The sequence below is a fragment of the Alnus glutinosa genome, chromosome 1, assembly GCF_958979055.1.
Source record: "Alnus glutinosa chromosome 1, dhAlnGlut1.1, whole genome shotgun sequence".
Lineage (NCBI taxonomy): Eukaryota > Viridiplantae > Streptophyta > Magnoliopsida > Fagales > Betulaceae > Alnus > Alnus glutinosa.
Window position 1 is genome coordinate 12269356 of NC_084886.1, and position 26702 is coordinate 12296057.

At 35.5% G+C, this 26702-nt stretch overlaps 2 protein-coding genes across 4 annotated transcripts in view; one reads left to right on the forward strand and one right to left on the reverse strand.

The window, feature by feature from the left end:
• The window catches only part of LOC133872943 (myosin-8-like), a 28880-nt gene extending 15410 nt beyond the window's left edge, over positions 1 to 13470 (reverse strand). The window contains exons 1-14 of one of the 2 annotated variants that reach the window (XR_009901093.1): positions 12944 to 13470; positions 11406 to 11534; positions 9128 to 9271; positions 8744 to 8889; positions 8498 to 8657; positions 8290 to 8348; positions 8009 to 8168; positions 6192 to 6341; positions 5983 to 6119; positions 5720 to 5866; positions 5510 to 5611; positions 5103 to 5160; positions 4902 to 5003; positions 2879 to 2916 (exon numbers count right to left, since the gene is read on the reverse strand). Coding sequence is in view for 1 of the 2 variants with exons in the window: in XM_062310623.1 (XP_062166607.1) it covers positions 2879 to 2916; positions 4902 to 5003; positions 5103 to 5160; positions 5510 to 5611; positions 5720 to 5866; positions 5983 to 6119; positions 6192 to 6341; positions 8009 to 8168; positions 8290 to 8348; positions 8498 to 8657; positions 8744 to 8889; positions 9128 to 9271; positions 11406 to 11534; positions 12944 to 12946 (1535 nt within the window). In the remaining variant the exon portion in view is untranslated. The remainder of the gene's footprint in view (positions 1 to 2878; positions 2917 to 4901; positions 5004 to 5102; positions 5161 to 5509; positions 5612 to 5719; positions 5867 to 5982; positions 6120 to 6191; positions 6342 to 8008; positions 8169 to 8289; positions 8349 to 8497; positions 8658 to 8743; positions 8890 to 9127; positions 9272 to 11405; positions 11535 to 12943) is intronic. The other variant, XM_062310623.1, reaches the window with a different exon arrangement.
• Positions 13471 to 23375: 9905 nt separating this feature from the next.
• Positions 23376 to 25516, forward strand: LOC133858535 (uncharacterized). Of its 2 annotated transcripts, none has more exons than XM_062294016.1 (2): positions 23376 to 23997; positions 25104 to 25516. In XM_062294016.1, the coding sequence occupies exons 1-2, from the start codon at positions 23580 to 23582 to the stop codon at positions 25307 to 25309; spliced, it is 624 nt and encodes a 207-aa protein (XP_062150000.1). In that variant the 5' UTR covers positions 23376 to 23579; the 3' UTR covers positions 25310 to 25516. The 2 variants fall into 2 exon arrangements, with proteins under 2 accessions (XP_062150000.1, XP_062149999.1); XM_062294015.1 differs by having other exon boundaries at positions 23382 to 24000.
• Positions 25517 to 26702: the final 1186 nt, after the last annotated feature.

Sequence of the window (26702 nt, forward strand, 5' to 3'; positions counted from 1 at the left end):
CGAGTTGGATTTGATTGCAGAGGAGAGGCCGTTATCTGATGAAGAAAAAGAAAAGAGGGTAGAATTTTCCAGAAAGTTAGAGCAGCATGTCTTTCTTGAAGAGGTCAGTTGGAGACAGAAGTCCAGGGCTCTGTGGTTAAAAGAGGGGGACAGCAACACAAAATTTTTTCACCGTGTGGCTAACTCTCATAGAAGGCATAACATGATTGAGGCACTGGTGGTGGATGGTCAATTGACTGAGGATCGTGCAGTTATCAAAGATCACATTGTAGACTTCTACGCGAAGCTTTATAGTGAGCAGTATCAGTGGAGACCAAAGGTAGATGACTTATCGTTCTCTTCCATTGATGATATAGATAGAATTTGGTTGGAACGTGAGTTTGAGGAAGATGAGATTTGGGCGGTTATTCAGAACTTCAAAGGGGATAAGGCTCCTGGGCCTGATGGTTTCTCTATGGCTTTCTTTCAGAAGTGTTGGGAGATATTGAAGAATGATATTTTTGCGGTGCTGAAGGAGTTTTACTCGACCGGTAAATTTGAAAAGAGCCTTAATGCTACTTTTGTGTCGTTGATTCCAAAGAAGGCCGGAGCGGTGGATATCAAGGATTTTCGTCCTATCAGCTTAATAGGTGGTATGTATAAAATCATCTCTAAGATTCTGGCTAATAGGTTGAAGGTGGTTTTGGGGAAGGTTGTTTCTCAGTCTCAGAATGCTTTTGTAGAGGGGAGGCAAATTCTGGATTCAGTGTTGGTGGCTAACGAATGTGTGGATAGTAGGATTCGTTCTGGAACTCCGGGCATAATTTGCAAATTGGATCTGGAGAAGGCCTATGATCATGTCAATTGGGAATTTCTGCTTTACGTTCTAAAAAGATGTGGTTTTGGGGAGAAATGGGTTGGTTGGATTGCTCATGCTATTTCTACTGTTTCTTTTTCCATCAATATTAATGGGTCGCCTTCAGGGTTTTTTCGTAGTTCTCGGGGTCTTCGACAAGGGGATCCTTTGTCTCCGCTCTTGTTCGTGATGGTGATGGAGGTTTTCAGTCAGATGACATATGCAGCAGTGGATAGTGGGCGGCTATCGGGTTTCTCAGTGGGATCGAGTTCCCAGGTTGCCATGAAGGTTTCCCATTTATTATTTGCGGATGATACGTTGATTTTCTGTGATCCGGTTGTTGATCAGGTCCGAGATCTGAGGTGTTTGTTGCTTTGTTTTGAAGCAGTTTCTGGCTTGAGAATCAATTTATCCAAATCTGAGATGGTCCCGGTGGGAGAGGTAGAGGATGTCGAAGAGTTGGCTAGTATCCTTGGGTGTGGTGTGGCTTCGCTTCCGATTAAGTATTTGGGCCTTCCGTTGGGTGCTAAATATAAAGATTCTAATATATGGAACAATGTTATTGAGAAGATGGAAGCTAGACTAGCAGGGTGGAAGAAGGTGTGTTTATCTAGAGGGGGGAGGCTTACTTTGATTAATAGCACTCTCTCTAGCCTTCCTACGTCTCTTTTCCCTATTCCTGTGGGTATGGCTAATCGGATGGAGAAACTTCAGAGAGATTTCCTATGGGGTGGTGTTGGTGATGAATTCAAAATTCATTTGGTTAATTGGCGTACGATTTGCTCTTCAAAAGCTTCGGGAGGGTTGGGAGTGAGAAGTTTGGTTAGATTCAACAAAGCATTGATGGGTAAATGGTTATGGAGATTCGCTATGGAGAGAGATGCTTTTTGGAGAAAGGTGGTGGAGGTTAAATATGGTAGTTCGAGGGGTGGTTGGTGTTCTAAGGAGGTTGGGGGTTCTTATGGGTTTGGTGTGTGGAAAAGCATTAGGAGGGGATGGGATGACTTCGTTGCGCATGTGAAATATGAGATCGGGGATGGCTCGAAAGTCTTGTTTTGGCATGATGTTTGGTGTGGGGATATTCCTTTGAAGATCCTCTTTCCTGAGTTGTTTCTTATTGCTACAAGAAAGGATGCTTGGGTGGAGGATATTATGCAGAGACAAAATGGCACCATCTCATGGAATATTTTGTTTGCTCGTCCGGTTCATGATTGGGAGGTCGATGCGGTTAGTAGGTTCTTTGGGATTTTGTACAACTTCAAAGTTAGTAGCGAGGGAGAGGATAAGTTGTATTGGGTGCCAGCCCGTAAGAAATCCTTTGAGGTAAAGTCCTATTATCATTTGTTGTCGAGTCATTCTCAGTTCTCCTTCCCATGGAAAAGTATTTGGAAAGTTAATGTTCCCCCGAGAGTGGCTTTCTTTGTTTGGACGGCAACTCTAGAGAAATCTTTAACTCTGGATAATCTTCATAAGAGAAACTTTATCGTAATGGATTGGTGCTATATGTGTAAATCCGCTGGAGAATCCATCGATCATTTATTTCTGCATTGTATGATGGCTTCTGAATTATGGAGGGTTCTCTTGCAACTGTTTGGGGTGGAATGGGTAATGCCGAAGTCGGTGAAAGATATGTTGGGGAGTTGGAGGGGCCAGAAGGGTAATCGGACCTCGTTACAGATTTGGCGCATGGCTCCGCTGTGTTTGATGTGGTGCATCTGGAGGGAACGGAATGATCGCTGCTTTGAAGATTGTGAGACGGGTTTGTCTAATCTGAAGAGAAAGATGTTGCAAGTGTTGTATATGTGGAGGGATAGAATTAAGACTATACATGATTGTTCCTATTTTGATTTCTTAGACAGTTGTTCTCTTTCCCCTGTTCCTTAGGGGTTCCTTGTATACATCCTGTGTACTTTGGGTTGCGCCCCTTTGCGCCTTTTCAATAATTTTTACTTATCAAAAAAAAAAAATATATATATATATATATATATATATATAAAGGACAAGTTGAAAAACAGTATTGTTGTTTTATCTCTTAAAACATACCAAGCCTCATCCAGAAGAGCAATGATGCCACCCGGTTTCTGAATTACAACAATACATGTTAGAAAAACAAGACACGTATGTCATTCATCAAAGCAAGTCCCCTTAATCTGACCATGAAAGAGAATTGAACTGGGCCACTGAGGAAACAAGCAAAAAAGAGGCACAAGACCAAGAACAAGAAAACTAGATGGACAAGTATGACAAAATTGCACAAAAGCAACTAACGTAAAGCCAACTAATATAGCCAACATAGTGTCTACACACACCCACACACACACAAATATGACTTCATATTGGCTGGACTAATATGCAGCCATATACATGCATGTGTGTGTGTATTATGTATGCACTCTCACAGAGGCAACCAGACAGACACCATAAGTCAAATACATGGAAGTAACATAGTACTATAAAATATAAATAAACATTCCAGCATACAAAATGATCATTTCCACAAAAACAACTCAAACCATCAGATGTCCAATTTCTTGTGGAAAGAAAATGAAGATAATAGAAAGGAAATCTTTAGACCTGAACGTAGGAGGAGAACCATGGATATTAGAAATAAGTGCAGCATGCTAGTATCAAGTACTGGTACCTACTGCATTACCAAAAATTCCTTCAACCATTGGGCAGGCAAGGGCTTAACTAAGACTCAAAATAAGAAAAGGAAAAAATGCTAAATTGGTCCTTGTGGTTTGGGGAAACAAATAGCTCCCTCAAGTTTAAAAAGTGACTAAACACTCTCTGGGGTATGCAAAAATACAAGTCCGTCCTTGCCGCTAGAAAAGTTGATAGAATCCATTAATGAGTCATATCAGCACCAATTATATTGTGACACGTGTCACTTACAATAAAACTAGAAAATAAAAACAAATATAAAATACTTTTTTTTTAAAAAAAAAAAAAAAGGAGAGGGTGATGTGGTCAGCATATCAGCTCAAGCTGTGCAAGCAGCAGAAGCAGGAATTCGTCAAATTGGTGCACTTGCTCGCCAGCAAACCATGTGTATCTTGGAATCTGCAACTCTGTTCTTCTACCTCAAACCAGCTCCCCCCACCCCGCGTTTGCTTCCAACTCTCTTTTTCCATCTTGTTTCTTTTTCTTTTTCTTTTTCTAAGCATCATTGGGTTTTGTTTCTGGTGGTTGTTCAGTTTTCTTATATTGGGACCATACTTCTTCGTATGATACAGCAATGATTCAAGAGAGAGCTAGCCTGCCCATCATCTCTTTGCAACCTGGAGCTGCAAAGAAACTTCTTGACCACCCCTCTCTGTTTTCTCTTCTTCTTTTCTTTTTCTTTATATATATATATTTTATATTTGGTTTTTTAATATTTTTTAAAATAATTGGTTTTATTGTAAGTGACACGTCACAATATGATTGGTGTAAATGTGGCACATTAATGGATTCTGTCAACTTTTCTAGCGGCAAGGACGGACTAGTTTTTTTGCATACTCCAAAGAGTGTTTAGTCACTTTTTAAACTTGAGGGAGCTATTTGTTTCCCCAAACCCTAGGGAAACTCCAAGGAGCCATTTGTCACAACCCCAAACCACAGGGACCAATTTAGCATTTATCCCAAAAATAAATAAACCATATGGGAAGATTTTGAAGAAGGAAAGAAAGTGGGAAACTACTACACTTTGTCACCAAATAAATATCGTACAGATAAGTAACAGTTTCATCACGAAGGACAAAGAGCATACAGTTCAAGTATGCGGGAGGTACACAAAGGACCCTCAAGATCTAAAACCTAAAATCTGAAAAAATAAAAGAATCCTGAAGCCGATATCAAACAAAGAGCCAATCTCAAAAGCCAAAGATTAAACTCATAGCATTAGAGCTCAAAACCATTAAAACGTGGGCTTTCATCAAACACACAACTGCAGCAAATACACTGCTATTACAACAAAATGATACACTTATGAAAACCAAAATCATAAAGAATCCAATATATTTCAACATTGGATGGCAAGCAGAAGCAACATTTATAACATTTGGCAGCGGAGAGACTAACATACCTTTTCAATGAGATCAAGCACATCCTGGTTATCAATGAACTCTATATAACTCCAGTCGATTTCTTCTTTTGTATACTCTTCTTGCTCCATCTTGAAAACATGCTGTCAAACAAAATTGATGTTAAATTAAGTTATAAGTAATTTAGAAGATCCAGGAATACTAAAGCTAAAGAACACTTGGCATATGTTTCATCCTCAAACCTGGTTGAAATGTTGCTGCAGTTTTTCATTTGTCAAATTGATACAAAATTGCTCAAAGCTGCACAGAGCCAATTAACATTTACACACTGCCAAACTCAAAAGATGACAAACATCACATGATAAAACTGTAACTACATATCTATACAACAAAACATAAGCAAATCATTCATAATAACACATTCATGCCACTAGCCGCCATCCAAACAACTGCCACACATATAGTGGTTGTTTAAATGAACAAGAAATATGATGAGTCACCAAATTAACATACAAATGGCATCAATGCCACAAAGTTTAACTTTCCTAGTTAGGAATCCCCATCAGATCATCACTGGGATTTCAAGCTGTTGCTTTGCAACAAATTAACATCGGTGAATAACAAAAACAAAAGCGTACCGGTTAAGCACCTGTTTGTCTTGAAACTCTCAAATCCATAAATATCGAGAACCCCAATCAAGTTTTTTGAATCAGGATCTTGACCGATAGAATTATTAATCTTGTTCACGAGCCTGGGTCAAAAAGTGCTCAAAACATTTAATCAAAAAGAAAAAAGGAAGATAAACTAACTGATACAATAGATCATCCATGATGAAGCTGTGAAGTATATTGAAACCTACCAATCAAATAACCTTGAATAAACAATTTTTGCCAAAGCATCTCTACTGAGTGCTGCAGACTCTGGATCGATCCATTTTGTTATGGTCTCATCACGCGTCACAATCACACGTTTGCATAATGAGTCTTCAAGAGACTTCTCATCACACCTATACAAAAAATGCAGATTAAGGATTAGCATTTCACATTCCAGACATTACTGTAAACAATTATCCCCTGAAATTACCAAGCACTTCATTGCCACTAGTGATGAAGAATCACATACATGAAAAGTTCAGCTGCTGTTTTGAGATGGAACCAAGATTTATCATCTTTGGGTTCAGAAGAATCTATTTCTTTCCCCTTTGCAAACTCAACGTTGCCCAAATGGAGTATTGCAGCAACAACTCGGAATATTGCATCCTGAGAACAAGAAATTCTAGTAGAGTTTCCCATATAAATATTTCCTGTTAAAAAACTAATAAGAAATAGTACCTGCTCATCAGAACTGATCCCAACAACATCCATAGCTTTTCTAGTTGCAAGGTACTCCTTAGAATCATCCACTCCATCCAGCTCATAGCAATTTGATTGATTTAGATAATGGAATGCTCTTGGGTTGCCCAATTTGAACTTCTCAACATCCTGATGGCAGAGACACAATGAAATGTGAGAAATTCAAATTAATTTTGATTATGTCATTTAGAGTTAAACAGAAACTAAGCAGGTAACCAACTTGACATAAAATTTAAAGTTAGTGCATCATAGTTTCTAATAACAAAAGATGTAAATGCCACAGAGAAACTCTTTTTCTATGTAGGAAATGGAATCAAAGGGAACTTAGGGTCCAACCAATCCAACAGAGAACGAATTATAGCATGATAAGAAAATCTACAAGAATTCAGAAATTTTATAGCTATGCCACGTATTTCACTTTTTCCATTTCCCTGCCTCTTGAGAATTAGATAACCCTTCATTTGAGGAATGTTCGATATGCAAACTCCAAATTTATACAGACAACAAGCATGCTTGATCAATCAAATGGTGATAAATATAGCCTTTTATCATTTCTCAGATCTGTTAGGGAAGCTTATTCTAATGAGACTAAAACTCGCACTCTGGAGGGGATTAAAAAGGCTTGACATGAGTAATGCAACCTCTGAAGGAAATTTATAACACAGACAAGTAAGAAGACCTAAAGGGCCTTCAGAAGTGCTGCTCAACTCAAAATATCAGATAGATGAGCAACCAATGCAAAAAAAGAAGAAGAAGAAGAAAGAAAAGCAAACTTAGAACTAAAGAATATTGATTAAGATTAATTTCGATTTGTAAGGCCAAATACAAGATCTCCATAGGCTATTCTTAGTTTTAAGCTTGGTTCTAGAACTTCCTGTACTAGTCTTAAATCCTACTAGATCAGGAGTACAAGAAGTCTATATATATTTAACTCTTCCAAATGAGGGAAATCTTTATAACGAAGTTTCAGCATGTTTTGCTCTCCTTTTAATAATGAAACTCCATGAAAATTTTCTAGATGACTCCTAGAAGACCTTGGTGAGATTCAGAGGTTTCCTATATCTTCTTCTCATTTTCCTTCAATTTAATCAACAAGCAGAACTCGTCTTGAACCTATATCAAGCATAATTTCTCCCACTAAACCTATTCTATAAACCCCCAATATAGCCACAATAAATTAGCTAAAGAAACCCAGAAAAGATCAAGTTACTATTCACGGGAACTGTTTATAACCCCCAGACAGCACCTCTGATGCTTATTTTTCTTATATTATTCAATTCCAAACCCTCCTTAATACTTCTGCAATCAACAAACCTGAAAATCTAAAACCTTGTAGCTCACCTATATTGATCGCAAGAAAAACTAATATCCAAATTAAAGGGGGTATCAGAACAGGTTATGACACTATCTCAAAACATGGGAGATCTTACATGCCTAGAATAGTAGAATGAATTGGGAGGAATTTAGTGCTTCTCAAATAAGAAATCCCTCTAGAAGATACTCAAGATGATCTTTTCCTGATCGTTTCAACAAATCAGTCTGACTGATTATGAATCTGTCTATGGCTGATTACATCTGTCTCTGACTGATTGCCCAAGAAAGTTCATGAGTTAAATATTACTGTGGTTTGGGGACTCTTCATAAGCTAGCACAGTGATCATTGTTTTGATTTTAACCTGAATAAAAAGTTTTCACTCAAAGAAGAATTAGTTATACAACATCCAATACAGATCATGGCAGCATACTTTAATTTCTCCAAGAACAGAATTTCATACACATGCAAGAGACCAATCTACCTCTGGTGGTGCAGCACAAAGCATATAAAAGCAATGATAATTTCGTTCAGGATCAGACACTTGACAAACACGAGATCGTTCTAGTAAATAAGTTCTGATGGCAGCTCCAGAAATTTTCCCCCTTTGGTTGAACTGAATCTCCACGAACTTACCGAATCGACTGCAAATGTGTTACACTTAATTTTAGGGCAGAATTTAACCAATCAAACAGAAGATATAACAGATCATAAAAGTAGAAGGAATAAAAAATGCATCAATGAGTTGAGCAATAGATTTCCCACCTTGAATTATTGTTTCTGACCGTCTTTGCATTACCAAATGCTTCTAGAACAGGGTTGGACTGCCAAACAAAAAAGAAGAAAAACAGAAAACACACTAGAATTTATCACTCAAAGATCCCTTTCAAAGGAAAAGTCGTGGCACCTCAAAATGCAACATCAGAAGTATCACCTTTGACACACCTATTTGGATAAGTAAATATTTTTTTACCTCTAGGACTTGCTGCTCAACTGACCGCCGTCCCTCAGCTGCAGCTTTACCTCCCATATAGGCTAGATAACGCATAAGCATTTTTGTACTTTCTGTTTTACCAGCTCCACTTTCCCCACTAACCAAAATTGACTGGCTTATTCCCTCATTCATCATCAATCTGCATTTACAATTATTTTATTTTATAGGCACATTAAATACCATCAAGAACTCCAACAATTTTTCACACCTGTACAGGACAGATACCTGTATGCAGCATCTGCAATAGCAAAAGGATGTGGGCTCAGCTCACCTATAGCTGCCCCTTTATACTGTTCCATCATATGCTTATCATATAAATGAGGTAGCCTTTGAAATGGGTTGACAGCTATCAATATATTTCCTGTGTAAGTCTGCAAACACCATCAGAAAAGAAAAAATAAGTAGACAGATATGATGTGAACAGCAAATAAGTATACACAACCACACTTCTTAGACACAATATAAAGTTTTTGACCAAGGAATGCAATATTATGGAAACAACTTGAAGCAGCTGATCTCAATAAACAACCATCCACTTCAACATGAATATAGTCAAAATAAAAGCAGAATGAGAAGAGTGGGGAACATGAAACTATGATTAACACTCACATATATTTCATTTATATCATAGCGACATCTTAAATTCTGCAGAACCCCTGGTTCATGCAGATAAGCCAGCCTCGTCATGTCATCAACACCACATGGAGGAAATTCAGGATCCTTTGGATAGACATTGGATGCTTTAGCCACAACCTACAACATAAATAAATAGTAACGCTAAAGACTTGATCTCAATCTTTTATATAGGGTGACTACGGAAAAAAAAAAAAAAAACCCAAACCTACAAAATACAAAATATAAAGATGCAGGCACTATATTACATAAACATACAATGAAGCCCTGTTAATATCACTGAGAGATGAACTTCAAATGAACCTTAACCATCATAATTGTGATGCAGATATGCTCATTCTAAAATACTTGGGCAAAATAAGAAGAATAAGAAGTGGGCAACAAGAATATTTCCAGGACCGTGGCCTCCCAAGAGAAGAATAATTCTCTTCATTTGAACCTTTTTTACAGTCCTAGATACAATAATTAAGATTCTTAGGAACCACTTCCATATCCTCATCCTGTATGGCTATTTTTTTATAAGTAATTCAATTTTATTAGAAAGAGCAAAGGGCACAACCAAAGTACACAAGAAGTATACAAGAGAGAACTCACTTAGGGAGAAGAAGAACAACAACAAAAATCCAAAAATTGTAGAAAATTAAAAAAGAGAGAACTATTGGTAGCAACCATCCACCCATAAAGGGTTTTAAACAATATAACTTTTAACTCTACCACCGTTCTCTCACAATCTTCAAAATTTCGGGAATTGTGTTCTCTCCAAATTAACACGTTTAACTTTACTTGCAATTTCTATTAAAAGAATACTTGTTAAATGTTGTTTCCATCTAATCTCTGCATTATATTCCAATAAATTTGTTGTCAATAAAAAATTACAATTAATGAACGTTTTATCAAAAAAACAATTTTGCATACAAAAGATGTTTGCGTTATAACAATTAGAAGACCATTATGAAATATCACCTTGGCATTTTCTTCCTTTTTTTATAAGCAATTGAGATATCCTTAAAAAAGTAAGGCGCCTCCATGTACACAGTAAGTATACAAGAGAAGCCACCTAACTAGTAAGGGCAAAAAGAACAAGAAAATCATGATAATTGACCACCACATAAGAAGCATAAGCAAATGTCCAAAGATATAACGTGTTTAAAAATAAAGACTTAATCTCCTTTAAAGTTCTTTCGCAGTCCTCAAAACTTCAATCATTCATTTCCCTTCATAGACACCATAAAATGCACAAAGGCACCATCTTCCACACAACAGCTACTCTGACTAATACCGATAGTCCACCAAAATGCACAAAGGCACCATCGTCTAGGCATAACCCAAGACAACCCAACTCAACAGAGGAAAACATTCCAAATGGCACAAGCAACCTCAAAATGAAGAAGAAGATGATCCACGGATTCCCCATCCCTTTTGCACACACAACACCTATCAACCATAATGACGCGCCGCTTCCGGAGATTGTTCATGGTAAGGATCTTTCCTAGAGCCGCCTACCACACAAAAAAGGACACCCTCAACAGAATCCTAGTCCGCCAAACACTCTTCCAAGGGAAACGGAAACCATCATGACAACCCATAACACTGTAGAAGGATTTAACACCATACAACCCTCTTTTTGGAAGCGACCCACCACAACTTGTCTTCTCCCTCCCATCTCATTCTCGCTAAATGCAACATCCTTAAGCAAAGGCATCCACCTCCCAATCATGAGCCACTCTAGCAAAGCTCACGTTCCACCAAATGGCATCTCCAGAAAATTTCACATAAGCCGCAACAGAAGCGTCCTTTGCGAAAGCAATACCAAATAAAATTGAAAAGGCATCCTTAAGGTATCCCCACACGAAAGATCATGCCAAAATCTAACCTTGGAACCATATCCCACCTCAAATCTAGTATTTCTCACCTTGGCATTTTGAAAACTATCAATTAATTTTTCTAACCTCAATAGTTTTGGTTGAGTATAAATGCTACCCCTAACATTTCTTAAACTTCAAGTAACGGTTTCCCCGGAATGTGTCTTATACCACTCAGTTGGTACTAAACCAGTAAATGCACAAATAAATCAACGTCAATTATTACTTATCAAAAAAAAAAATCAACGTCAATTATCCCATGCAGATTTTAAACATGTGGAAGATAGCAACAACAAAAACTACAAGTTAATGAAATCAAAATTTCTTTACCGATAAAAAAAAATCCCACAGTTCTAAGACTAAATTTATAAATTATGAGAAGCAGCACTCACCGTCCTCCCTGATGTACAGTTTGTTTTTAAATCTTCACCATTAACTTCCACAACTTCACCATCTATCCAAGATACCTCAGGATCCTCCACCCAAACAAGAGATCCAACCACTAAATTGGCTTGAGTAACCTGTGTTGTCAAAATTACATCATCAGCACATCAATCAAAAAGAGAAAACTGTGAAGATAGCAAATTTCCAAGATGAACATAGGCATCAAATATGAGTTGCATGCAAGCAAGCAATATGTGATGATAGCAGCAAGAAAGCAGCCACTAATGTATAGGAATCCAAATACATACAAAACTGGAGAGTCCCTTTGCCTCCCTCAGCAAAATTAACAAAAACACCTAACATAATTCCACTGACGGTTAATCATTACCAAATGAGACTTTTAGCAAGATAAAATAATTTCAAAGCAGCCTATTAAAGGTTTGCTTTTCTAAACATCTCATTACATAATCTGCTAAAGTAAATAGAAAAATAGAATCTGAGTCCTGAAGTAGTTTCTCACTTGACTTTTGCCCCTTATGGCAAAGTAGATGAAATCATTATACATTATAAAAAAATTAAAAAATCCATGTAGTTCCCATTCAAAGGAAATCGTCTTAAACCAGGTAAACCAAAGTCTGATGCAGCTTGCCATGGAGCACTTCAGCACCTTCAATGCTAATACTGTTAATAAATCACTTTGTCAGTTGTTCTTAGTATTTAAGTTTATAGCAAAGTCCAAAGATGGCTAGCCACTTCAAGGAAACACCTTTTTTTTTTGTAAGTAATAAGCCAATATTGATCTTAAGCGAATTTTGATAAGTAATAAGCCAATATTTGGGTTTGGTAAAAACTAGTGCAATACACTCTTGCCACATTGATCTAAGGTTTACCAAATCCAAATATCTGCAGCAACAACAACAATGGAGATTCTATTTACACAACTCCACTCAACAAGAACCATACAATCACACCAAATGCTACGCAATGCGATTGAACAAGACATATCATCAAACCCAACATATGCCAGAACTAAATAGCATTATTTGTCACAACAAGAAAGGGGGAAAACAGCACTGTTTGATACTGAGTAGACATTTAGCTCTCCAACTACTGTCTGATAATTTTACAACTGGGTAATTCTTTTTCTGTAATGGAAAAAAAAAAAAAAAAAAAAAAAAAAAAAAAAAAAAAAAAAAAATCATTTTTCAATACTTCATATGTCTTAATTTTGTAAGCATACAGATATATCAGAAATTTCTACACAGAAACCATATTTCTTTAAAAAAACAAAAACAAAAAATAAGCATACAGATATATCAGCTTTCTCAATGCCTGTCAAAGTTATGAACTTGGTCGTCATTTCTGCCAACTAATCACAGAAACAATCCAAACTTAAAAGCATGGACTGGTCATTCTAAGCTAAGACAAATAACACAAATTAATGCAAACAAATAAAAGGTGTGTAAAATTAAATTTCAACAAAAATATGAGACAAATTCAAAACTTGGAAAGGAAGATAATGCCAAGAAGCTAGGGAGACGAATACCATTTGCGAACGAAAATTTGACGAGACTGAGATCCGAGGCTCAGCTAATAAACCCTAAATTCCCTCAACCACAACCACCACCCAATGCGACCAAACCATAAATCCCTCCAATCCAATATCGGTCTCAATTGCCCGAAACCTTCCTTGAACTCGGATTTGAACCAGGCACGAGTGCTATTGCTCCGCTTTCGCGCTCTAACTGTACGGACTTCCGCGCGCCCTCTCACCGTAGGAGAAAATCTTGTTTTGGAGGCTAATGAATGAGGGAATGAGGTCACATGGTAAAATGTGGTTGCAGAGGATTAAGCAATGGCGGGAAGAAGATCGTGAACGACACCAACCCTTCCTCTGCAACAATTTTCCCCCTCAGTTTCTCGCACTTTCTCAAGTTTCTCTCCCTCGGTTTCTCTCTCTGTCTCTCTGTACGTACGTTTTGGCTTCCCTATCAAGAGCACGCAACAAGAACATGAACGCGTAGCCTCAATTTTTTTTTGTCCTTCCGGATTTCCCCACGACTTTTTGTTTTATTTTCAGGTACTGCCATCCTTTGAGCTTCTGTTAACCTTTGGACTAAACTTTAACTGCGGGTGTGGGCTACGGAAGTTTATTAATGCATGAGAAGGTGCTCGGATTCGGCGCAGCACGTGACCATTTTCCTCGGTCTGCCCGCGCTATCGTTGTAACTCTTCGACGTCGTGACATGAAATCCGGTCCGGTCTGTATGTCGTTGGTTGAAGCGTCCGGTTCATGGTGTTATCTTAGGCTGTCCCCTTTTTTTGTCCATCTTAGATTGTGTTTGAAAACAAGATAACATAGTTTAATTTTTAAAAGTATTTTTGGCTCGTTAAGCAGCTTTTTTTTATTTTTAAGATACATCACGAGAAAACAAACTAATTAACACAATGTTTGCATTAAATATGTTTATCTCACTATTGTGTTAAATGTTACTTCATTTTCGTATAAGAGTGTGTTTAGGAATGTAATTTCGTAAATAAAAAGTACGATTTGATTGTATAAGAGTATATTTGGAATTGTGATTTCGTAGATAAAAAGTGCGATTTTAAATCAAATTGCAGAAAATTAACTGTTTAGGAATTACGTTTTAAAAAAATTACCATTTGAAAACTTAGAAAACTATTTTTTTAAATTGTAGGCAACAAAATGTTTTTTTGAAAACATAGAATTTTAAAATGCTAACCTGCAATTTTAAAGGACAAACTGCGATTTTGCCAAACGCTTAACTGCATTTTTAAAAATTATTTTTTAAATCGCACATTTTAAATCACACTTTTTGAAATTGCAAACCCAAACGAACTCTAAGACTCTATGTTTTGCGTAATTTTGATATTAAAACCCGAGTTTTAAATTTTATAAATTTAATACCTTAGTTTAAGAAGATTTTAGATCTAAAACTCTCCCTATTTTTTTTTCAAATAGATCACAAAAATGGCATAAAATATAAAAATATGCCATTCTTATAAAGGTAATGCCCCACGAGCTCTAGCTGGGTGACTAGGGTCCATTGGTCCAACCATGAATCTTTAGAGTGCAACTTCTATCCAGTCTTGGCATAAAATGGCTATTTTTTGCCTTCCAATAATAACATGCCATGTCGGTTTACCACATCAAAACACACCAAAACACAATAGGCTGCAGACACCCGATCACACCAAATTCATGAAAAAAAAAATGAACAATAAAAAAACTCAAGCTCCCCAACTCCACCATGGCAAGACATGTACCGATCGCGGTTTAACATTCATGGCATTATGGGCAATCTTAGGTCTAGGTTCTACACGGAAAAATGGGGAAATCTAGAGAGAAAGATTTCCTCAACATCCCTGCTTTGTCTGTTTTTTTTTTTTTCATGGAATTTCCTTTGTCCCCTCTAAGGTTCTCTGTTTACCTTGTCGGAATATATCCCCTAAATCCCCAAATCCCCCTTCACTTCCTTACCATATTAAACCTCTATTTCTCTCTCGAACAAATCTTTCATATCTGATCCACAATCATCCAATTTTTTATGATTTTTCTGACAACACCCAAACGGTGCTACAATGCAGGAACCGTCGTGTCTGAGAGAAGGGGCCGTCGGTGGTGGGTTGAGTGGTGATTTTCCTTCTGGTATGCGAGAGGTGGGTCCGGAGGTGTGGTGTGTGGTCGTTGGAGTCGGTCGTTGCGTGGTGCTGTTCTATAGTGGTAAAACAGGTGGGAGGAGAGGAGAGCCACTTGAGGACGAGAGGGTGGGGGCGGAGGGTGGAGAGCGTGCGGTGGAGGTGGTCGGAGGCGGCGGCAACTTGCTAGAAGAAAACGCCCATCTCTCTCCCTCTCTTCATTTCACTGCAAATTTGGCTTTGCTAATTTTTAATGATTTTGTTCTTCTTCTTTTTTTTTTCATGAATTTGATATGATCAAGTGTTTTTGGCCTATAGTGTTTTGTTGTGCTAAACTGACGTGGCATGTTATTATTAGAGGGCAAAAAATAGCCCTTTTTTGCCAAGACCTGATTGAAGTTATACTCGAATATTTAAAGGTGAAATGTCCCTATACCACACCAACACCAGGGCCTTGTCTTTCTCTCCCAAAAAGCATTAATTCATGTGAAATCTTTTTCTTTTTCGCCCATCACGTACTGTATTGTCTAAAGTGAGACCCCCATCCATGTCCTCACTATTGAAAAGTTGAGAGTTAAGATTTTTTTTAGCTAAAGTTGAATTTACCAAAAAGCTACATGACATCAAATAAAATGATGATTCACACGTACGTACGCACGCACAAATTTACAGTAAACTTGTTTTGTTCACAACTAATAAACAAAAATGTTATTGTCATAGGACATTCTCTTTTTAGATGAATATCAAAGAGGGATTCAATTCTTTCACAGATTTTATATATGATTATTGCATGATATCCTTTTAAGTGCAAGACAATTAATAATACATCCCTTTTGCCAAGTAAAATAAGAAAAAAAAATATACACATGCAAGTAAATACTCAACACAATATAGAAGAACAAATTTTGTCTTTCCCACACAGTTGCAGATTATATAGGAGCTTGGGTTTACACACAACTTGGTAAGTGGTTTAATTTGGTGGATCTCTTGATTGTTGGGTGAGCTTGCTACATATGGGATTTCAATGACCATTAATTGGTGATGCATATGGGATGTGGGGGAACGTTGGAGATGCATGGCTCTTGATTAATTTGTTTTTCATATCAGAAACAGCTGGATGTGAAGTCCAGGTTGATCCCCACATGTTTAGTACGGGCATTAAACACCATATCGCAGGAAATACATGTGGCTTCAATATATATAATGAAAAATAATAATTAATATATATCTAAATAGACTCGAGCCCATTAGCCTATCTATCCAAATATGTATATTAATGTACTCGTGGTAAAACTCTCTGACCGTTTATTTCTCTAACAATTGGTATTAGAGCCATGGTTAGCATTTCAGATTTGAAGGTGTGCTAGGGTGCTCGGGACAACTTTTCTGCGCATGAGACTCTTAAAAATGTAAAAAGACTCGCAAGTAATTATGAGTGCAATTTGTGAGTGTTAGAGTGCCACATTTAAAAAAATAAATAAATAAAATAAAAAGTAGTTAATATACTTAAGTGAATCCAAGCCTATTAACTTGAGCTTTCAGACTAAAATAATGTTCAAATATATATACAAATATATAGAAATACTTTGTTGTAAACTTTGATCACAATCTTATTCTACTTTTGTTTACGTGGATCAATAAATGTGAGAGACAGTAAAAAGAGTGTAGTGGGACTCTAATTTTTAAACAATATTTATTAATCCGCTTAGACAAAGATGAAAAATAAGTATAATAAGAATGTATAACTAAACATTTTTCATATATATATATTAATGTACTAGCAAAAGTCTCTAACTGTTTATCAACCCCAAGAAGAGCCAGACCCATCGTGGCTCGATCGTGCACAGCTCGTGAAATGATGGCATTCTCGTTATTTCTCTCACATAACACAAGCATTTGCGGAACCCAAAGCAACACCGTCTGCTGAGGTCTCTCCACCTGTAGGGACACAACTCCTGCCCCCGTTGGTGAAGCTGACCATCGAACCCCCACTCCTGAAACTGAAGGCCAAGATACTTTCTTCTTATGCGGGCCCCACAAACTCCGTTAGATCCGGAAGGCCTTTTGATTTGTCGGGGAAATACTTCAAGATCATTTTGTCATGCGCTTTTGACACATCGTCAATTTGTCGCCTAGTGACGACGTGTAGCGCCGACCACCGCAATCGACGGCTGTTATTCGATGTGGGATTCGGTGCGTTTTTGGCGGTTGGATTGGAAGAAAAGCGATGCGGGAGAAGGTTTAGATAGGGTTGACCACCGTTGCGGACGCGGTTAGATATATTTGGTTGTAGGGTTTACGTTAGTGTGCAACTGCTTCACGCGTTGATGTAATAAGGTCAGAAAATTGGGGAATATTGTAAAAGGTTTATATAAAAGACCCATAAAAGAAAAAGAAGGCAGGCAAAAAAACAAACATGTTTGTGGGTTATGATCACTCTAATATTTACCATTTCTCTCTTCTTCTTTTTATATCAAAAGTCTTTTCATGTATATCAATTTTTGAAAAAAAAAAATTTCTCACAAATAAAGTTTACAAAATTGTCGAAACTAATGATATGAAAGTTCTATTATGATTTATGAAAGTATGTGATGAGCATAGGATTTTATTTTTCTTGTCTTTTTCTATTTTGTATATTTTCATATTAATTTTAGATAAATATTTAGGATATTATGCTAATTTTGTTTATTTTTTTAGATTATGTTTTTTGTTTGAAAAAAATGTTATAATGTGACATAAAAATGAAAATTGTTTTTATATTTTTTAGGAGTATTTTGTGTTTAGGTCGTTATGTTTTTGTTTTCAAAAGATATAACAAAAGACAAAACAACATTTTAACAAAGAAAGCCTACAACTTTTATTACAAAATATTAATATAATATCAATCATATGATATTTATTAAGGGTGCATTTGAGATTGCGATTTCGTAAACAATAAGTGAGATTTTAAATCAAATTACAGAACATAAATCGTTTAAAAATTGGGTTTTTATAAATTGCGATTTGAAAACGCAAAAAATCTACTTTTTCAAATCATAAGTAAGATGGTGTTTTTTTGAAAACTCAAAATTTTAAAGACTAATTTGTAATTTTAAAGGATAAACTGCGATTTTGCCAAATGCTTAATACATTTTTAAAAATTACTTTTTTTAACATATTTTAAATCGCACTTTTTAAAATTACAAACCTAAACAGACTTTAATTTGTTAAGCTATACATATCATACTCAGCAATTCTTGTGAATTTGATAAACAAAACGTGCAACAGATAAATATCATATGCAATACATGACATTATCACAAATTAGGGGTGGACATCGGTTTGATAGGCGGTTAAGTCGGATGCAGTCGGTAAATTTATTTTGGTTAAGCGGTTAATAGACGGTCAGTTAAATCGATTAATAGGCAATCGGTTAAGTTAGTTAAATCGGTTAATATTGGTAATGAAACGAGTCGTTTTATTTTTTAAAAGGAAAAGGAAAAAAAAAAAAAAAAAAATCTTGTGTGAAGGTTCAAAATCTGATCAATAAAGCAAGATGGACTAGCTGTAACTTATTAGCAAAATGACGTGAAGGTTCAAAATCTTGTGTGGCCCAAAAGTCCACCAGCATTGAGTATTCTATGGCCATCATATTTTTTCCACGCCCACCAATGCCACCATTTATTGTTTGCTAAGGCAGAGGGTGCAAGTCTTACTTATAAAAAAAGGCTAAAGAATTTCTCCAAGAAATAACCAAAACGTACAGCACTTTATTTTTGTCTCCTAAAGTAAGAAAGCACACTTGTGGCATTCATTCTACGGAATGTTCAAAGAGACTCGTGACTCGTGAGGACAACAGGTGCGGGGACTAGTAAATAAGAGTAAAAAATGCGAGGAAATAATAATCGTTTTCATTTGTTATTTGTATTTATTCGCTATTTGTATATGTAGATGCAAATTTGGTTTGAAAAAATTACCATCCGTATATGCGGATTTTCGCATTCCCCTTTATATACAATATAAATTATATATTTTTAATTACGACGTCGTTTTGAATTTGATAAGTTTATGAAATTTAGGTTATATATTTTCACTATCATCTCAAAATCACGTCTCACTACATTTACTTTTTTCTTTTCTTTTCTTTTCTTTTTTTGGGTATTCTAAATCCATATTACTCTATGAAACAATGACCCTCTATGGTTAATAATTGTGATTTGTGTAATAATTGAAATCTTAATTTATTTAAGTTTGCATATAATAATAACCGTATTATTTAATCTTGCATATAGATTTAAATAGTAATTCAAAATGTCCATTGCCTCATATGTAAATAGCGGATAATAACCGCATTTAATAACATCAATAAACAAGCGGATGCGGGTAGTAATCATATGCTGCGGATGCGAATACCTAAAAATGATAATCACATTATACGTATGCAAATATTGCTAATAATCGCATCTGCATCCAAATTTTTACCTGTACTAGTAAGCTTGACAAAGGTCCATGGAAGGTAATTAAGCCACTAGGCCATGAGTCCCGCTGATTGAGATAAGAAAAGTAGGACTTGGTTTAGGTGATGTAAAAAAAATTATAATATATGTGTTGTAGTTTTTTAAAGGGTAAATGTTTAATAAATTTCAGAATCAACGTGCTATTTGAAATCAGTATTTCACTATTTAAAAATTAAATTTTGCTGCTTAAGTTTGTTGCGGATTTGAAATGAGCCATTACTTGATTTTTTCCGTCCATTTTCCCAACGTTAATTAGGGTGAGTCACCGTTTATTCACGTAGGCATTAACACATCAGGTAAACGATGTTGCTATATATATATATATACACAATTTTGAATGACATGTTCTTTACAGCAAAATTGTTTTTATGAGTTTCAATATTGCAACAGTTTTATCATTAGTTACGACAAGTAGATGTTTTTACACCCAATCTCTGATAGCGGCGGTCTACCTGTGGCTGGAAAATAAAAAAGAAAAGAAAGATGTTAGAGGCATTAGCTAATAATTGTAATTAAGTGCAATGATTTTATATATGAAAAGCATAGTCTATATTACTTACAGTCCGATTGTTAGCCTTCGTGTGGTGGATTTGTTCGAACGTTGTCCAAGTAAAAGACGTATCTCTTTCCTTCTTTGGAGCTAAAGGCAGTAATGATTTGGGAGACTTTGGGATTTTGAATGGGAGAGGGGGGAGAGAAGGGTGGGCGAGCATATCAGCTGTAAATGATAAATCACAGTTTCTTTAAGGCTGGAGAGCCTTTCACCTCCAATCATATTGTAAACATTGTATTTGAAAAGGAAAAATAAAAATATTGTAAATATTCTGAATCTTCTACAACTTTTTATGATAGTGCTTTTGGGTCTTAAAATCTTTTTTATAACAAAAAGAAATGATACATATACTCTAAAATATTCATTTTCTGAATTGTGAATACTTTTATTTATTATTTCATCTAATGGTAATTTTTATTATCATGTCAGAGAGTGAACAATTTAGAATAGGTGTAACATTTCTCTATAACGAGTACCACTTTTGGACTAAATGTTGGTATTAAGTTCGTCCCAAATACTTCTAATTCGACAAGTAAACCCTTAAACTGTACCACAAATTGATCATTCTATCAAAATAATATGTTGAAGTCTCACAATCATGTTATCAATCACTTTTAAACAACACTATTACTTTTCGTGTCAAACGAATTTGATATAGGCGTAGATGCTGTAAACAAAAATTACAAGAAATCTTCGGTAGTTTTTTTTTTTTTTTTAATGGTTTAAATCTAATTTTAATTTCTATTTTTTATGAAAAAGTTAAAAATAAATCTGAACCGATAAAAAAACTATTAAAAAAAAAAAAAAATCTATATTTTTTTCTTTACAGCACCTATATAAAATAATTATGAAATAAAAAATAAAAAATAAAAATGTAGTGACACCCCTGACCCTGCTACCAGGGCCCAGGCCTAAGGACTGAGAAAGTCTGAGGAATATTTGTCCAATATGTTACCTGTGGGCTATCTTTTGAAATAGGCTTACGCAACGGAGTAAAAAAGTTAAGGTGTTTAATTGTTGAGAAATATGGTCCTATAATTTGCTAGCAAAAGCCTCTCTAACTAGGTTCGGTCTGAGGAATAATCATGTCAAGAAAAACCCATTGAGATTAGCACAAAAAGAGCTTTGGAATGACTAATTTTATTAGTACATTAAATGTTTAAACAATAATTTTAAAAATTAATTTTTTTTAATGGACACTTAATATACTAATAGAATGAAATCAGAATGGAATCAAATTGTTCCTTTGAAAAATAAAAAAAATGAAAGGATTAGATGCTTAACAAACTGGCTAATAGATGCTTAAAAATGAGGTGGCTAAATACAAGCAAACATGAATGAAAATGCTAATTTATGATTTTTTTTTTTTAATGACAATGGACCAGCTGGATACATAACTGTAAAATTAGATTCCAAGACATTAACTGCAAGTTGTTCACGGGCAGGGAATCCAAGGATTTATAACCATAAATGGATTTGTACAAACTTAACAATTCTGTATGGGTTGGCAATGGAAATTTCCTAACATATATAACATCAACAGTTTGTTGTTTTCCAACAATAACAAATATCATCTCCCAAGACTAGAGAGGATAATATTTATATTCTCACGTGTAAACGTCTCATATATATATATATATATATACTCTGAGACTTGTTGTGTTTCCCAAGGCTCTGGTTGGTCTTGTCCGCCATCATGGCATGCACCAGATGTGGACCAGCAAGAATTTAGAGTACAGACAACTAGACAGAGATAACTACTGACTAGTCCATGCCTAGATAATTTTAAAATAGAATAAAAGAAAATGCATTTCATTCTAATAAAATTGGAATGAAAATGTGAGAATATTTATAGCATTACTCAATAAAATATCGATTGGATTAATATGTACAAAGAAAAAAGGGGAATGCAATTTTTTTTTTTTAATTAGTTATATTCATGTTTTCTTTTCTTTCAATTTTTGTCTCTTAGCAACTATCTTTTTTAGTATGTCTTGCCTTATTTTTTGGGCCCGCATTTCATATGCAAACATAGACTTAGAGATGAAATAACTATTCTATTATTTGGTTGCGTCATTGATACAGTAAAAATAGTTATTTTCCACCCCACAATGATGGATAACTTTTCATGTTTAGATGGCCTAAAAACCTATGGGGTAGTCTACCCTGGATGGCCAACCACTCCGACTAAACCTTCAAAGGTGGTACTATTCTCATGTGCGGCGATCCTTGCACATGCAATCTAGCGGTCGCAATCACCATCCTCACGCGCTAGTTGGGGTAATGCGAACTAGGAGGAGGGGATGCTATTTCTGTGTTATTTTTATAAGTATTTTAGAAAATTTAGTTGCAATCTTATTCTATTCCGGTTATGAATTTAATCATTTATGTGTTGTCACTAAATGAATAAATAAAAATTGTTATTCCATTCCAACTTTTTGTATTTCTAGTAAATCTCATTTCTATTCCCGTAATCATCAATTTAGTGTACCAAACATGCCCTTAGATTTTCTATGAATATCACACAATGTAATATAACTTTATATATATATATATATATGATTCAATATAATTAATATATAACCCTTAGGGTGCGCACTTTCTAGTGGTGGATCCAGGCCTATCCCCCCCAAATATATCTCTTGTTTCCTACTACAATAGTAAAGCAATTTCCACAAGATTGGAGAATTGCTACCATATATCATTTTCACTATTCACTCCATTATTCCATCACCTACTAGCTGGACAACTTGTAAAGTTAATTGAAATACAAACTTCTATACCTATTATGTGGCAATTTAGGCAGCAACCAGAATATTTTCTGGCTGCATTCCCATCCTCTCCCCTTATTTATTTCTTTTCCCTCTTGTATTAGAAAAAGATTCCCCTTCTTCTTTCTTTGTTCCTTAGTTTTGTTCTTCTATTGTATTACAGTATGATTAGATACCAGCATTGTACACATACAAACCGATAGGCGAGGGTATAATTAAGTTTGTGCAAATTATGATTGCTCATTCGAAACGAGTAGGTGAGAATTAATGAAACCTTATTGGGGGGTAAACAAATCTAATTATGAATATTTATTGGTCCATCAACAAGTATGGACGGTGGAAGGATGCTTTTAAGTACAATTCAGCATAATGTAATTGCGAAGAAAGTAATATAGGGTCCCATTGGAAATTTGGAAGCTGGCAATAAATTGGCTAATAATTGGACGTGATCTACCCCACGCTCCTTGACAAAAATCGCATGTGACTTGGCATGTCTCCATTTATGTTAGCTTTTGCAGGCCATGTGTGTCAAATCTCTATGTAAAATCATTACAAGCTGCCCTTCACGAGCCTCTTTGAGACTTCCATTAATGATTGATTTAGTCTTGTGATCGATGAGGCCTAATAGTCGTTAATAAATCCAGACCAACTTCTATTAATGGAGGAGCTAGAGCTTTCCTTTGGGAGGAATTTGTTTCATCCATGCTAGCTCGATATATGGGTGTATATGCTAGCAAGAACAAGAGCAAAGGGATGGTGGAGAAGACTGTGTTTCTCCACAAGGAGATGAAGGAGATGGTGTATGAGAGGGAGAAAGAGAGCAAGGCTTACGAGCGAGACATGATGGTTTTTGCATTCAAGGAGGCGGAGTGGAAGCAAGAGAGGAAGAGGCTGAGAGAGGAGGTGAAGAGGTTGAGGAAGATGGTGGAAGAGAAAGAAGATGAGATTAGAGGGATGGGGCAGAAGAGTGAGAAAGAGGTGGGATTGTTGGGCACTAGCAGCTTCATGGTGGAGCGAATGAGAGAGGAGAGAGCACGGCGTGATCAGGCCGTGGACAAGTGGAAGCAGCTTTATCTTGCCATTAAGACTGAGCTTGATGATCTCATTCAGAGGACAGATCGTGGTACCATCACTCTCTCTCTCTCTCTCTCGTGCATGCACAGGCTGCCACATGATCAATGTTTAGTACTTCTGAATTCTGATTAATATATATGCTTCATTTCTCTCTTGATAGAATTAATAGATAAATGTAATTTTTACAGATGAAGTACACTTAATTATGATAGTGCAATACCCAATTGGTTCTTGAAGTAGAGAAGGGAAGGAAAAGAAAGTCTTCTTTTCTATAAAACAGCAAGCTATATGTCTATCACATAGCTTAAATATTAAACACAACAGAAACTAAAAGTTTCAATAATTCTCAATAATTCATGATTCAAAGTCGTTGTCCTTTCATTACATTCAAGTTTCAACCCTCTTTTTATAATAGAAAACACAAAGCTTCAAAGGAAAAGAGCTAAATTGCTACCATTTATCTAATTATTGATAATTCTGCAACTAATGCTAGTAATATTGGTGGATTTAAAACCTAAAAAGAAACGAAATCCCCTAAATGAGGAAACTCAACTTAAAAAATAACAATGCCTTGTCTATCATGGAAATTAATAATGCAAAACATGGAGGTTGTTGTTCTAATGTATAGCCAGTATTCTAGATGTAATCTTCATCTTGCCCATATATATCTTAAGTCAAATTAATGAAATCACATATCAATGTTTTAGTCATGAAAACTGTATAATTGAGTGGATATGCATGCATATCTTTTGTTCTTCATAGTATGAGCAGCTAGCTTAACAGGGACCTAGATAAGCAGTACTTTAGTGACAGTCTTGGTGGACGTAGGACAATTTTTCCTCGAGAAAGGAAGGTGGGACGTACATTTGATGAGACTGATAGCCATATAATCCTCCCTTGTAATTGTTATATTCCGCAATTTCATATTTCTTAGCTGGATCTGTCAAAACATGGGTCCCAATCTTTTGTGGCACAAACAAGATACAAGGGAGGATCGATGAGAACAAAAACAGTGTCTTGAATCACTTGATGGGAAGGCATTTCTTCCTTAAAAGTCTGAATAAAACAAACTATAACATCGTACAGTAATACCAATAATTTGTGTTAATAATAATGGAGGCACTTTTTTTTTTTTTTTTTTTTTTACTGCAGGGGAGGTACAGTATTGGAGAGCGGAGGAAGAAGACATGATAGAGGAGTTACAGAAAGCAATGGTTGCAAAGGAAGAGACCATCAGAGGCTTAAAAGCGCAACTAGCTTCCATAGAGCATGAGGACTACAAGAAGGAACGGGAGATTGACATATTGAGGCAAAGCTTACGAATCATGAGCAGTAAGAAGACCAAGAATCTTCCCTGAATTGTTCGTACCTTTGACTACTTAAAAAAATCTCAACATTGTCGGTGCACAGAAAATCACTGCGGTAAAAATAGAATAATGCATAATTGGCGTACTCGAAACAATTACAGTGTAAAAGCACAGTTGAACGAGGTAGTGGGTAATTGTCGTGAACATATATATATGGGAACAAATTCTCCTTCAACCAAAGTCTGGATTTTTTATTTATTTTTTTTGTGTGCATTATTCGATGCTGTTTGGATACTATTTTTTAAGAATGGATTTTTGTTTCTAAAAACAAAAAATACGTTTATGTAGCTATATTTCTTTATATATTTTAACGAAATTACAAGCCAAATGGAAAAAACCCTTGTGAACTCATTTATTATTATTATTATTTTAAAAAAATATATATCTCGGTAAGAGGGAAGTAGTAGCTTCTCCAATATTTGCAAAAAGAGAAGCAAAACAGCTCAATAACGGTGACGTCTGTGCGATTTTTTTTCTTTTAAAAAAAAAAAAAAAATTCGAATACCGATAAAAGAAAAGAGAAGAAATTATGGGTCGAAAAGAAATTAGAAAATGAGCCAAACATGATTTCACAAAAAAAAAAAAAAAAAAGGAGTAGAGTTGGGAATGGTTACAAACATCCCAACGTTTTTCAAAATATTCACCTATTTGTCCCAAAAATTGTAAAAGCTAAAATTAAGAATTCAACACATTGTAATACCAAACTCAATCGATTAACTACCCTATTGTACTACTGTTACAAGTTTTGCCCAAACCATTAAAGTCGTTATGACGTAGTAATTGATCATGAGATCGAAGAGAAGTAATACTACATATATAAATGTCTATCAAGTGTTCATCAAATAATAAGATAGCTTTTAAAATTACCATTTGATAAAATTGATGATTTCATCAATCACATACCCAATGATAATTTTAAAAGCCACCTCATTATTTGATGGACACTTATATGACAGGTAGAATTACTCTTAGAAGAGCCATAAACTCATCCGCAAGTTTTGTTTTTAGTCAATAATTTAAATGGAAAATATATTTTGACCCCAAAAACTATCACATTATTTTTATTTACGCCATCAAACTTCAAAAATTGGCGTATGAATATGTCAAACTACTATCAATTGTCAAAAAGGCTGCTCCTGTCACCCCCAATTTTTGCATCTAGCTTTTTAAATTTTCTTTTTTTTAAAAAAAATATTAAGTTTACATAATTTTTTTATTATTTTCGGCATCTGACGTGGCATAAATACCACAAGTATCGCATGTGATATAATGGCACGCCATAGAATATGTTGAATTGTCTCCCATATGTGGCACACGGGACATGTGACGACCATTTTTTTTTTTTTTTTGAAAACATGTATAAAGCATAAAATGGATCCTCACA

Excerpts from the sequence above, each read along its gene's own strand:
- LOC133858535 (XM_062294015.1), top strand. The coding sequence starts at position 23,580 with ATGCTAGCTCGATATATGGGTGTATATGCTAGCAAGAACAAGAGCAAA. Across the intron at positions 24,001-25,103 it reads CATTCAGAGGACAGATCGTG|GGGAGGTACAGTATTGGAGA; the intron begins GTACCATCACTC and ends TTTTTACTGCAG.